Below are 14275 nucleotides of genomic sequence, written 5' to 3'. Positions count from 1 at the left end.
GGCTTCTGGCCAGTAGCCACTGACTAATTGAAAAGCTCTGTATATATCTCTGGAAATCAAACTAGTTTTAAGTTAAGGTCTTCCTTGAACAAGAATGGGTAGGAAGATAGAGGGCAACTTCTTCTATGGGTAGGAAAGATAGAGGGCAACTTCAGACACTGAAGGAATAAAGTTAGCAAACAAGTAAGATTTAACTGGTCTCCAGTTTCTACATTATTTTTCTCTTGAAGCCATATTCAACCAAAGAAGAAACAGAACAGTAGAAGCTTTATTGTTCATTTTAATATGTGTACATTAATAAATTAAAGGTAAAGCTTGGAAGTCTTCCTATGTCTTGTCTTACTATTTTTCACTTATAAAACAGCAACTAACATGTACTAGTCAAATGCAGAAAGATATAATAGGGACAGTGGAAGTGCACTGTGCAGAGGCTCCTTTTATCTTGCTAGTTTCATCTCGGCTCCCTGCCCCAACTGGCAGAGAAGGGGCCATGGTGGTCCCACTGCTTGCTAACGATCAGCTGGGAGGCAAAGGCCATGGCATATGAAGCTTATAAGAAGTGGAAAGTTGGACAAACAACTAGGGAGGAGTATAATAGTATTACTCAGGCTTGCAGGAATGAAGTCAGGCCAAAGCATAACTGGACTTGCAGCTAGCAAGGGACATGAAGAGTAACAAGGGTTTCTACAAGTATGCCAGTAACAAACAGAGGATCAAGGTAAGTGCAAGTCCCCTACTGAATGGGGGAGGCAAATTAGTGACAGAGGATGCAGAAAAGGCTGAAGTAAGGTGAAAAAAGCATCGAGTAGTCTTCACTGGCAAGGTGAGCTCCCAGACTAACACACCTGGTAGTGCAATTTGGGAAGGAGGTGAGCAGCCAACAGTGGCAAAAGAACAAGTTAGGAACTATTTTAAAAAGCTGGACATATACAAGCCCATGGGGCTGGACACAATGGACCCTCATATGCATCCAAGAGTGCTGACTGAGTTGGCCAATGCAATTGCAGAGCCACTGGCCATCTCTGAAAACTCATGGCGATTGGGAGAGGTCCCAGACAATTGGAAAAGTGAAATATAATGGCCATATTTAAGAAAGGGAAAAAAGAGGATCAAGAAGTTAGACTCACGTCAGTCCCTGGGAAAAAATAAAATAAAAATAACCCCCCCAAAAAACATGAAGCAGGTCCTCAAGGAACCCATTTCTAAGCACTCGGAGGAGAAGGTGATTAGGAACAGTCAGCATGGATTCACCAAGGGCAAGTCATGCCTGATCAACCCGATTGCCATCTATGATGATATGACTGGCTCGGTGGATATGGGGAGACCAGTGGATGTGGTATAGCTTGATTTTAGCAAGGTTTTTTGATATGGTCTCCCACAACAGTCTCACAGGCAAGCTAAGGAAGACTGGATGAACGGACTTTAAGATGGATAGAAAAAACTGGCAAGATCACTGAACTCGGAGGGTAGTAATCAATGGCTCAATGTCCAGTTCGCAGCCAGTATAAGTGGAGTTCCCCAAGGATCACTTCTAGGACTGGTTCTATTCAATATCTTCATCAACAACTTGGAAGATAGCATAAAGTGCACCCTCAGCAAGTTTAAAGATTACCTCAAACTGAGGGTAGTAGATATGCTGGAGGATAGGGCTGGGATTTAGAGAGATCTAGACAGATTGGTGGATTGGACCAAAAGAAAGAAAATCGCATGAGGTTCAACAAAGACAAGTGCAAAGTCCTGTACTTAGGATGGAACAATCCCATGCACCAGTACAGGCTGGGGGTTGACTGGCTGGGCAGCAGCCCTGACGAAAAGGACCTGGAGGTTACAGCGGACAATAAGTCAGTGTGCCCTTGTTGCCAAGTAGGTTAACAGCATACTGGGCTGCATCAGTATGAGTGTTGCCAGCAGATCAAGGGAAGTGATTATTCCCCTCTATTCAGCACGGGTAAGACCACATATGGAGTAGTGGGTCCAGTTTTGGGCCTCCCACTACAGAAAGCATGTGGGCAAATTGGAGAGAGTCTAGTAGAGGGTGACAAAAATGGTTAGGCACCTGGGGCAAATGACTTATGAAAGGTTGAGGGAACTAGGCTTATTTAGTCTGGAGAAGAGAAAAGACAGAGGGGACTTAATAGAAGCTCTCAACTACCTGAGGGGTGATTCCAAAGAGGATGGCAGTAGACTGTTTTCAGTAGTGACAGATGACAGAACAAGGAGCAATGGTTTCAAGTTGCAACTAGGGGAGTTTAGGTTAGGAATTAGGCAGAATTTTCTCACTAGGAGGGTAGTAAAGCATTGGAACAGGTTACCCAGAGAGGTTGTGAAATCTCCATTGTTAGAGGTTTTTAAGACCCAGCTAGAGAAAGCTTTGGCTGGGATGATCTAGTTGGGGACAGTCCTGCTTTGAGCAGGGTGTTGGACTAGATGACTTTCTGAGGTTCCTTCCAACACTAATTTTCTATTACATTTTCTAGGATTCTATATTTAATAGTGTGATGAGGTTGCCAGCAGGGCAAATAGAACTCTGGCACGCATCACCCGATGTGTGGCCAACAGATCCAGGGAGGTGCTCCTCCCTCTCTGGTGGGCACTGGTGAGACCTCAGCTGGAGTACCGTGTCCAGTTTTGGGCACCGCACTTCAAGAAGGACATGGATAAGCTTGAGAGGGTACAAAGAAGGGCCACCCACATGGAAGATAGGCACCATAAGGACAGACTCCAGGAACTGGGTCTGTTCACTTCGAGTAAGAGAAGGCTGAGAGATGACTTGATAAGTCGCCTACAAGTACATCAGGGGTGAACACCAAGATCTAGGTCGGGGCGGGCAATTATTTTGGGTGGAGGGCCGCTTACTGAGTTTCGGCAAGCCATTGAGGGCCGCATGACAGGCAGCCCAGGGCAGATAATATTAATTTTCTAAATTTTTTAGGGGCCCTGCGGGCTGGATAGAATGGCTTGGTGGGCCGCATCTGGCCCGCATTTTGCCCATCCCTGATGTAGGTGAGCAACTCTTCAGGAAGGGAGGACAAGGGCCAATGGGCAAAAGCTTATAGAGGGTAAATACAGGCTAGATATAAGAAAGAACTTTTTTTCCCCTATAAGGGTTGCCAGAATCTGGAACACTCCCAGCAGAGGTGGTACAGTCAACATTCTTGGAGGTGTTCAAGGGGAGGCTGGACAAGCACCTTGTTGAGCTTGTCTGAGCCCAATAATTTCCTGCCTAATCTTACAGTTCCCTTCCAGTTCTACATTTCTAAGATTTAAAACCATGTTTTTTGCCTTCCAGTCAATCAGCAATAAGCAACAGGGCCCCTTTTTTGTTTGTTTGTTTGTTTGTTTACATAAAGCATTACTATTCTGTACTACATAGCTGATGAACGTGTGCTTACATTAACAGTAAATGAATAAGCGTCACAAAAGCCTGGGTCCTAGTGATCAGACCTGAGGAAGAATGTCTTGCATTCAGAAGCTTCTCTGACTATCCCAGCTACACAGTTGATCCAATAAAAGATATTGCCCTAAGAAATCTCATCCCTTCAGATAAAGTGTGGAAATATGATAAGCTGTGTACACATACAATATGTGCTCTCATTTATACCCACAAAAGTTGGCAAAGAACAGAACAAGAAGCTCTGAACAAAATTCTACAAATGAAATAGTTCCCTTATATTTACAATACTTGAAGGTCTGATTATTTTTAATGAAGATTATAAGAACGGAAATAAAAAGTTAGAAGAACACAATGTACTTGTGCATCTAAGTGATGAAAAGTAATTCATTTTTACAAAGTTTATTATTTTGTTTGCAGCAGTATGTTTTTGGTCCTCTTTATTAACAAAGTTAATAGTGCTTTGTAGCGGGCTGTCTGTAAATAGTAATTTATTTAAAACTGTAATTATATTTCACTAAAGCTAAGGATAAAATAACTTTATTAAAAGAATCCTTTCTAGAATGACTACACTACCATATTTTGTCACATATAACACATACTTTTTTCAATAAAAACATCTGGAAATTGGGTGTGTGCATTATGAGAGAAAATATGGTAAAAGCAGGTTCTGCCAATCTACTTTCACTTTTACCTAAAGCTTAACTCAGCCCACAGGGAGTTAAACAGTGAGCAGGCTGTGCTCCCTAGCTGCTACTATGCAGTTACTTACTACAAGGAACCACCCATTTCTCTTCATTCTGCCTTCGAAAAAGCAAACAGACGAAAAAAACCCACAAAAAAGGTGCACATTTTATTCTAGGGCACATGCATGCAAGGAAAGGGGGGGGGGGGGACAACAAAAAAAACCCCAAAAACCCAAACGCGTGTTGTCAAAAGAAAATGACTCTGAAGAGAGGTTCCAAGCCAAAGCTTATTTATGTTACCTTGAAGCCAGCCTAAAACAGTTGTTAGAAGCTAGTAATTCTGCTTGCATGTACTAGATGTATGCAAAAGGCCAGATCTCTATATCCAAATGTTAGTTTGACTTCAGCCATTGTGAGTATTCAGCACCTCACAGGGGGTAATTAGCAACTTCCAGGAGTAGATCCAGCCTGCAAATGTGCTTTGAGGCTTTTTATGGTAAAAGAGGTCATTACAAAAGTAAAATAATTATATAGTATGTTTTCCTGTAATATTAATGCTTACAGCAAATTGCTTATGTGGAAGTATGATGTTAGGAAAGCATTTAATTTATTTTTAATGTTCTTTAATTCAATTTAATAGTGCCAACTCTTCCTCCCTGTTCCTAGCTGCTAATGTAGCTGGTGGTCCATAGAAAAACCTTCAAGTGCTTGGCAGATTGACAATCATAGCACCTATGCTTCACAAACAAAGCTAGGTTGTGTTCTCCCCTCCTCCTTCCACCTCCCAAATGTTATCTTGCAAAAGTTACAGAGAAAGAAACACCAATGACATAATAAAAATACAATTCTAATGATATAACTGGAACTGAACATTACTTACTATGAATTCATTTCATGCCATTTTCCTGACACAAAGGTCCCAAGTGCCCCCTGCAGGCCCCCATCTAGGAACATTAAGTCTGTATTTAAAGCATATAACTAGTCCCAATTGAAGTTAGTTAGGCTGCTAATGCACCCTGGGGGTCTCTTGAGATCCTTTCAGGGTACCACAGTCACTGTTCAGTGTGTAAACATGATTCACAAGATAAACTCAATGATTTAACATAACAGTCCATCTGGTCAAAAAAACTCTGATTTGTCGTCATCTTTCTGAGTTCTTTATGGAGTTCCTTCTGACTTGCTCTATTATTTTTACATAATCAAAAAGGAGTGAAAACTTAGAGCCGACATGTTTCAGGGCTGCCTTGAGCCTAACAAAGGGTGCCTTTAATCTAAAAGGGTTGAGAACCACTGTGCTAATATAACAAAGAAGTTAACAGACTCTAAAAACAAAGCTTCACCCCCTCCCTCATTTAAAGTCAGGAACCAAAACCAGATGAAAATATCATAATACCACATCATACATGGACAGATATAGAGTTCTGAAGAGAGAGGTGCATCACTACATATAAACCAACACATTTCTCCAGTTACAAATAAGCTGGAGGCTTTACTATTGTCAGGGGACTGCATTATTCAGTTTAAGATTGATGCAAAAACAAACAACTTCATTGGAATGAGTTAAAAGTAATCTGCAGGGCTATGAAATAGGAGCTTCCTTACTAGGAGCAGCCACAGACAGCATAACTGTAGAACTGACAGCTTGATTGGTGGAACACCATCAAGACCATTAAAAAAAAAGAGAGGGTCATTACCACCTGTGGAATGAAGGGTTTAGAAGAGATCACCTAGATTAAAATGACTGATTAAATCAAGTGACTCCCTCAGTACTGCCTGACTAGAAATGCTGCTGCCACTTCCAAGCAGTTGGTTTTAAGCTTTGGGTATACCAGTGCACCTTCCTCCCCCGACCTGCCCCTAACATCATACCATGAACAGTTTCTCCCTGCAGTTCTCCTCCACTAGCATGTGTGTCGTAGCGCTTTGTTTCTCCTACATCTCCAAGAAAACCTGGGAGAGAGAAGAACAGTTTCTGCACTCAAAATAGGCTCTCAAGTTCCCCCAATCCTCTAATATCTTCGCTTGACAGACATATATGCAATAACCATGAATAAAAAACAAACAACATGTTTGGATGTGACAAATACCGGTTTTCCTGCTCAACTGAAGAGAATGCTACTGGTTGATGGCAATACCTTAATCCTTTTCCTGGTACAACTTCTACTCTGACTTGGAAGTTGCAATTGGAGTAGCAACATACTGCTTAAAAGGCACCAATCCCTTATAGTTTTCGCTTTCCATTTGCTTTAGAATAGGGTGCTCAAACTCTAGCCAATGGGCTAGATCTGGCCCACAGAACCATGTCATCCAGACTGCAGGGCTCCCCATGGGTCTGAAAGTTTGGTGGTGGGACAGTGGCAGCAGCTTGTTGCAGCTCTCCTGCTGCCTAATTTCCAGATCTGGGAGGAGCCCCTGGGCCAGACAGCATGACCCTCAGCATTAAATGGAGTGCATGGGGCAGGGCCAATTGCACGACCAATTCCACTGCAGGAAGTGGGGAAGGTGGCATGGGGCCTGATACTGATCCAGCCCATGAACCAACCTTGTGTCACTCATGCAGCCTACAGAGCCAAAGGTTAGGCATCACCACTTTAGAACACAATCCAGTGAGTGGTCAGTGACTCAGTTTTATGCTCAGTTTGAAATGGATCAAATCACTGAAATCATTGCAAGAAAAGAGGCCAAAATCAAGTCAAACAGGCAAGCTCCAGTTTATCCTGATAAAGCTTTCTCTACACGTGGGAATATTTAAAACCATTCCCATTGATAAGGCTCAGCAGCCTCCAGCATTTTACCACCATGTTAATTACATTTACTAACTACAGAACCCAGGGGCAACATTTGGAAGTGGAAAGGAGAAGACAGGAATATTTTGCTAAATAGTTACCTCATGTGACAGCCTAATGCACATATACAAACAAAGAAAAACAAAACCCAGCATAATTTAAAAGTAGGATTAATATTTGCAGTGGTGTAGATCTGGTGAATAGAATTTCACAGAAAACTGCATACATAGTTATAAAAAAAAAAAAAAAAAAAAAAAAAAAAAAGTGCTCTTATTTCTTTCAGCTAATTGAGGGGTAATGAAGTGGACACCCCCCCTTCACTCCACCCCATAACCATGTGATGCCCCACTAAACCCATGGTGTTCGAGCCACATTATACACTTGCTGAAAATAAGAGACATTGCAGCAATCCCTCTCTACTGTCTTAGTGAAGGACAAGTGTTATGACATGACCCAAATGAAAACACTTGTTTTTGTTATGGCTTTGGGGAAGAAGGAAGAAGAGCAGACTGCCCACAAAAGTCATTGTTGATTAAAAAGCACCATTGTTTAGTTGAACAAAACCTAATTTAGCCCCTTGGACCTGTCTGACTCACCAATCACTTCTCTTTCTTAGCCATCATCAGAAACATGCAGAGTTGAGACAATGATGAACACAAAGCTCACATTGCTGTCAGTCATAATGTCTTCATCTGTACTCTGGATAAGTTTACCCAAAATGTATAAGTTTTAAATTTAAAACATGCATTAATAAACTAGATACCACAGAAAACTAAATTTAGAAAAAAAAAAGAAAAAAAAAATCAATATAAACTATATTCACACCCCTCCTGGTTCCTGCTTGGAAATGCAAGGCTCTGTTATATAATGGTATTTTAGACTCTGGTCTAGCAATTCATTGCTCCCATCTTGTTTTACAAGGTGGAAAGTATGGGGGTTAGAAGTACGCTGATACATTAGTCCGATATTGGAATAGCACAGATATAAAGAAAACTGTCTGTATTGGAAATCGGCCTGATATGGCTGATAATTTGGCTGATAAATGGCTCATGCATACGCACACTCACAGCAGAGCATGTAGGCATTGAGGAGCACTGCCCTGCAGCTTGAAGAGCTGCATGTAGCTGGTAAGTCTGTTGTGGTGGAAGGGGAGGGGGAGGGAAGGGGAATGTGGGAGCAGATCACGGTCCCTGCGGTGAGGAAGGAGTGGGGCTGGGGCAAGCTCTGCCCAGCTGGGGTGGGGGGAAGGGGGTGCAGGGCAGAGCTGTGACTCGTCGGGGGGGGGGGGTGGCTCCCACCACTGTGTGCCACTCATCCAGTGGCTCCCACTGCTCTCCCAGGACAGCATAGGAGGGGGGCTGGACTGGGAAGAACCCTGCACAGCGCTGGCCCCAGCCCACCCTGCCCCACTCAGATCCAGGGGCACAACCCTCTCATGCCCTCCTGGACAAGGGGCAGAAGCTACTGGACAGGTAGGCGAGTGCCAGATGAGCTGCCAGACGAGTGGTGCGCAGCTTTGGGAGCTGACCCCCCGACAAGCTGCAGTTCCATCCCATGCTCCCCCACCCCTGCCCTGGCTGGTCAGGGCTTGCTCCACCCCCTGCCCCAGCCCCGCTGGGCTCCTCCCTCACTGCAGAGGCCTTGATCTGCTCTCCAAGCTTCCAGGCTGGTTTCAGAAATTGGATCAGTATTGACCGACATGCCCCCTTCAAAAATCGGCCATCGGTAATCAGCCCCAAAAATATCTCAATTGGTGCATCCCTAGTGGAAGTAATATGCATAGAAACTTGGGGGGTAGGGAGATTTAAAATTGAAAATGCAGCTATACTGTCAAAACATGAAAAAATAGTTCTAGATAGAGCAAAAGAAGCACTCATGGTATGTTAAAGTATAGGTTCCATGGGAAACTGAAAGCCAAGAACCCCCTCTAAAAACTTTTCCTCCCAAATCCCACCTGAAAAAATGTATTGGGGGGTGGGGGGAGGGAGGACCCAAAAAAACAAACAAAAAACCCACACAGCTTTAGCTGGACTATATTTACCCAGGGGCTGTTCTCTTCTCATATACCTATTGATGTAAATCCTGGTGAAAACCCACATCAGTGCAAGAACCATAAAAGAGAGCAAGAGGTGTAAAACAGCCCGCATTGCCTTACTGCCAAGGCAACCAAAAAGGATGAGTCTTGCCCAGGAAGAGATGCACACTGGAGGCAGTTTTGCTACCTCTTCTGATTTTCTTTCTTTGGGGCATTCCTTTAAGCCCCTGGACAAAGTCAACTGAATGAGAATCTCAGTTTTCATTTAAAAAAATTACATTTCTATCCATTATAACAGAGGAGAGAAGTCTGAAAACCACAAGTAAGTATGCCTAACCAGTGGCTCATAAAACAGAATATAAATACAAAGAACCCCCAAATGATCTTTAAACATTAATCTGATCTAATGATTTGTGACAACTTGGATGTACACAATACAATGGCTGGGAAAGGAATGTGATCAGGGAGGATGCTGAGCTCGTGGATACAGTCATTCCTAATAATGGTGCTCCCATAGGGTACTAGCAGGAGCTAAATCCGCAGAAAACACGAAGGAAAAAAAAATGAAGCTAATATCTACCCTTGCCCTCCTTTGAACCCCCATCTACATGTTATGCTTAAGGCATTATTAACCAGTTAATGTCTTAAGTGGTATTCCAGCCACACATTCAATCTATTAATGGCTTGATATAAAGAATAAGCTACAGAGTTATTCCACAAAATGTACAATATTTTTGTAGCTGCTTCCTATCGTGCCATTAATTGAATGGGTGACCAGGGGCCTCTGTGGTTGGGAGCTTCATCAGCCGATAGGGCCTTCCAGGTGGGGAGCCCATGTGCACCCCTGAGCCTGGGAGCTCCCACCTGACAGGGCACCCACACACCCCTGCACTTAAGAGACTGCAGCTGTTATAGATCTCCCAGCCACAAGGGAACCCCACCCAACTGCTGTGGTAATCCAAGCAGCGAGGTACATGGCATGCCCCTACAACTGGGAGTCCCATCAGCTGAGGGGACTTCTTGTTGGTGCAGGTGGAGCTCGGGGTCATACTCCCCCTGCACTGGTAATATAGCGTGATAGCATCCGATTTGCAATCCCACAATCATGCCTCCCTCCATGCATGTGTGACATGACAGGAGCTGCAATTGTGCAGGTTGCACATTGGATCCCAGTGCACTTTTACTTGCAGGTGCAGAGGGTCTCTTAGTATATAGCCATAGGTGCAAGACAACTCACCAGCAGGGAATGTTAAATACACCCCTCTGCAACACTCTGCAGATCTGCCCTGTTTATCTAATTTTATCCAAATGATACAGCTGGTGCAATAACATATCACCCCAAAAACCCTTGCCTATGTGAGAAGGAAGATAATACTGTCACATTTTTTGTGCATCAATCCTGAAATGCCCCTTAAAGAACTAGAGAGTTCCCCAGGAGGCACAGGATGAAAGCAGCAGGAAGTACCGTGTGTAGCCAACATGCAATGAGTTTACCTTTTATTTTGTCATTAAAAAGGAGGAAGGAAATTGAATTGCAGAGCGAGTCTTATCTTTACAAATGTAATGTTATTGTACAGCCTACACTTTGCTGTCCCTTTAGAGAAAAATGAGGGAGATACGTTCTTACTGGTTTTTCCAAGGTGTGATACAAAACGGAACTGCAAATTTGTAATTAATGCAATTATTATTCCAATAGAAAATGAATACATTTCTTTTTATTCTCCGAAATAAATATGGCACAGCATTTGTGTTGTTATTTTACCCAAACTGGGCTACCAATCTCTTATAAGAGGACTGTAAAATGTGTATGATAGATAGACACTTCAGGTTGTGGGGCGGGGGGAGCAAAAAAGGTGTCTGTTTTTGTTCCTCTGCCAACATCAGCTTCAACTGCTGCAAAAATAAGCAATATTAACAAAACAACAACAACAACAACACTTGTTTCACTACCAGAAGATACAGATTATATAGGATCTTGCTGTACAGAGGCACACAAGTCAACTTAAAAGACACTCTAGTACAGAACTGAAGAAAAGGTTTAGGAAGTCATTGCTGCTTGCATTTGAAGTGATTTAAGAAATATCAGTAGCAGTCAAGCAATTCTAGCCTTCTTTCAGACAGAAAAAGTGCATTTGTATAACATGAACAATAGTTTAGCAAATATATTTTGCCATTGTAAAGTATTGACACAACCACAGTTAAAAACAATAAGCACTCATTTCCCCACCCCCCCATCTTCTACCATAAATCCAAAACAGTACAGTGCAACTCCCCAAGGCAAAAATTTGCACACAACTTAGTTTCATTGTTGATAGAGTCAGAAGGGACCCAAGCAGATCATCAAGTCCAATCCCCTGCCACGGGCAGGAAAGAATGCTGGGGTCAAACAACCCCGGCAAGGTGATTATCTAGCCTCCTTTTAAAGACCCCCAGGGTAGAAGCAAGCACCACTTCCCTTGGAAGTTGGTTCCAGATCCTAGCCACCCTGACTGCGAGAGGGCGACACAAAGCTTCGGTGCTTGCAACTACAGTAACAGCAAAATGCCAACAATTTTGTTTAACTTAAAATTTTCAGTGATCTCTTGTAATAAGTCACATACATTTCCTTTGTATAAGACATGAGGATGTAGTGTAAGAACACAGCTAACGAGAAATTATCACGCTATAAATCAGTAAGAGAGCTTCAGTAGTCTGACATCAGAACTTCAATATAAAAATTTTCTTGTGCTGCATTTTTGGCTTGTGCAGTAATTTTATTAAACCAATTACACTAAATGCTGCTGGGCTCAGGTGCCAAATAAACAATCAACTTTAAACATGAACTACATCACCTGCACCTCCAAGTGAACTTTCAAAACAACCTCATTCCAAAGAAAAACAATACATGAGTTAATTAGTCTCTAGTCCAACAAGGGGAAAATACTTTTTAGAAGTGGCATGCACCTTTAGGGTTTCTTGACTGCAGACATGACCAGTTCATGCAACCAAGAATGGTGTCATAATGTTTCCTGCAAGTAGCTACAGGTAATCCATAAGAGGACTACCAATGTGATAAATAATTAGATTTGATATTAGGAAGTACTTTCTTACTATTATAACAATGAGACAGTAGAACAGACTTCAAGGAAGTTGTAGAATCTCTTCATTGGAGGTTTTCAAAAAAAGGATTGTATAAGCACTGGAGATGGAGGATTTAGGAGTAGCACCTCCACGCATGGGGTTGAACCAGATGAGTCCTGAGGTCTTTTCCAACCCTAAGGATTATGAATATAATCCATCACTACAGTTTTACTCATGTTTCTATGTAACAGGTCAAGATAGCAACGTTCTACAAATTCTCTCCTAAATAGGGAGTTGCTACATTAATAATTTGTGCTAAATGGTCAGTGTAAGAGTATTCATTGTATTTATGGTGCAGACCACCTTTTCAGTACTCATGGCTAGGGACAGAAGTTACACAAACCAGTTTAAAATCATCAGAAATTGGTCTAAACTTGTAACAGATCAGAAGTTCAGTGCACATAAACCAGTTTCAAAATTACCAAAACTGGTTTAAAGATAAACCTGGTTGAATGTAGTATCAGATAACTGATTTAGGTTAAACCAGATTATGAAACTTCTATCCCAGACCCCTTCCTGGTTCAAGTTAAATTCGAGTCCCCCAGCATCCCAGCATGCTTTCCAGCCCAGCACTGGGGTGTACTGTCTGCTTCAGCAGAGAAGGGTTGAGGGAGTGGGGAGGCAAGGACTGCCTTCCCGGCCCCAGCTGGGGTCTAGGGTCAGGGAGAGGGGTTAAATTTCCCTTCCCTCAAGTACAGAGGTGCCCTGCCCTGACCTGACCTGCTAAAAATGTACTGTTGGCTGCAACTGTGGACTACAAATCCCAGAGGCACCTGGAAACAGGAAGAGGAAGTGATAAACAGCCCTGCATAGTCCTGCAGTTGTGATTTTGGACTGCAAATCCCAGAGAATTTAGGGGCAGCAGAAAAAGGAAGCAAACACATAGCCCATGCTGGCTACATGTCAGAGAGCTGTGCTCTAGAACCCTCTAGCCTCTGGCCTGAGCCACTGAAGGCACATGGCTGCATTTCCTGAATTAAAAGTGAACGTCTGTCCAGTTGTTTCTCAGTTTAATTTCTGTAGCTTAGATTAACCTGCAAAGACTGAATCAATTCAACCTCAGGCTTTCTGACTATCTGTACTTAGCCTCAATGTACATAAACTGCTTTCAAAATGGTCAATACTGGTTTAAGATAATCATGGTTGAATGTAGTATCAGATTTAACTGATTTAGGTCAAACCGGTTTATGGAACTTCTGTCCCAGATTCCTTCCTGGTTCAAGTTAACTCAGTTCCCCAGCATCCCATGATGCTTTGCAGCCCTGGGTTAGGCTGTCTGCTCCAGAGAACAGAGCTGGCCCCGCTCCTGTGCTCCCTAGCCAGAGCACTATCACTACTCCAGCTCCTTGAGGAGCAGGTGGGGGCGAGAGATTCCGCTTGGGACCCCCACTGGGCTCTGCCTGAGAGAGGCAGAGCAGCCTTTGCTAGGCTTTTCCCTCAATTGTTGCCCAAGTAGAGGGGGTGGGGCATGGCCAAGCCCAGCCCAGAGCTGGCACACTGAGGTGGAGGAGAGGGGGGTGGGTTTTAAACCCCTCTCCCTCCCCCCCACCTCAGCATGATGGCCAGGCCCTGGCCACACCCCCACCCCTGCTCAAGTGGCAAGTAAGGAAAAGTCAGGTAGGGGTTGTTTTACCCCTGTCAAATAGACCCTGGCTGGGGGTCTCATGCAGGTGGGGGAGCTGGTTTAAACAAGCCTCCCTCAGCATGCCAGCCGGGGCCCTGGCTATGCCCCCACCCATTCTGCTCCAGCAGAGAGTGGGGACAAGTCTAGCAGGGGCTGCTGCACCCCTGCCATGCAGACTTTAGCTAGGGTCCTGTGCAGGAAGAGGAGGAGGTTTAAACCCCCTCCCCTCCCCCTCAGTGTGCTGGCTTGCCCCTCCCCCCACAGGGAGCAGAGGAAAAGCTTGGCAGGGGCTGCTTCCCCCATCCCCTGCAGGGGTTTCCTGGCTGGGGTCTATGCAAGCCAGAGTGCAGATTTACACCCCCCCCCCCATCATACTCAGTGGGCCTACCAGGGCCTGGCTACACACCTACCCCACCTCAGCTCAAGGAAGGAGAGGGGAAAAGCCTGGAGGGCTTCTCTCCCGGCTTTCCTCTAGCCTTCCAGTCACTGCGAAGGGAAGAAAAGCTTGCTCTAGCGCCACCCAGCTTCTAACCTGAACCACTGCAGACACATGGCTGTATTTCCAGCATTAAAAAGTAGATGTCTGTTCACTTTTCTCAGTTCAATCTATGCAGTTTAGACTAACCTGCAAAG

General features: G+C 43.9%; 1 protein-coding gene across 4 annotated transcripts in view; it reads right to left on the bottom strand.

Moving 5' to 3' along the window:
- Positions 1–14275, bottom strand: part of GPM6B (glycoprotein M6B) — a 159196-nt gene that overhangs the window by 123288 nt on the left and 21633 nt on the right. The window contains exon 2 of one of the 4 annotated variants that reach the window (XM_019494988.2): positions 5947–6027. The exons of the other annotated variants lie outside the window; for them this stretch is intronic. Coding sequence (XP_019350533.1) covers positions 5947–6027 — 81 coding nt within the window. The remainder of the gene's footprint in view (positions 1–5946; positions 6028–14275) is intronic. 4 annotated transcript variants of the gene reach the window in all.

The sequence above is a fragment of the Alligator mississippiensis genome, chromosome 1 (assembly GCF_030867095.1).
Source record: "Alligator mississippiensis isolate rAllMis1 chromosome 1, rAllMis1, whole genome shotgun sequence".
Taxonomy (NCBI): Eukaryota; Metazoa; Chordata; order Crocodylia; family Alligatoridae; genus Alligator; species Alligator mississippiensis.
This window is presented reverse-complemented; position numbering and strand designations above follow the sequence as displayed.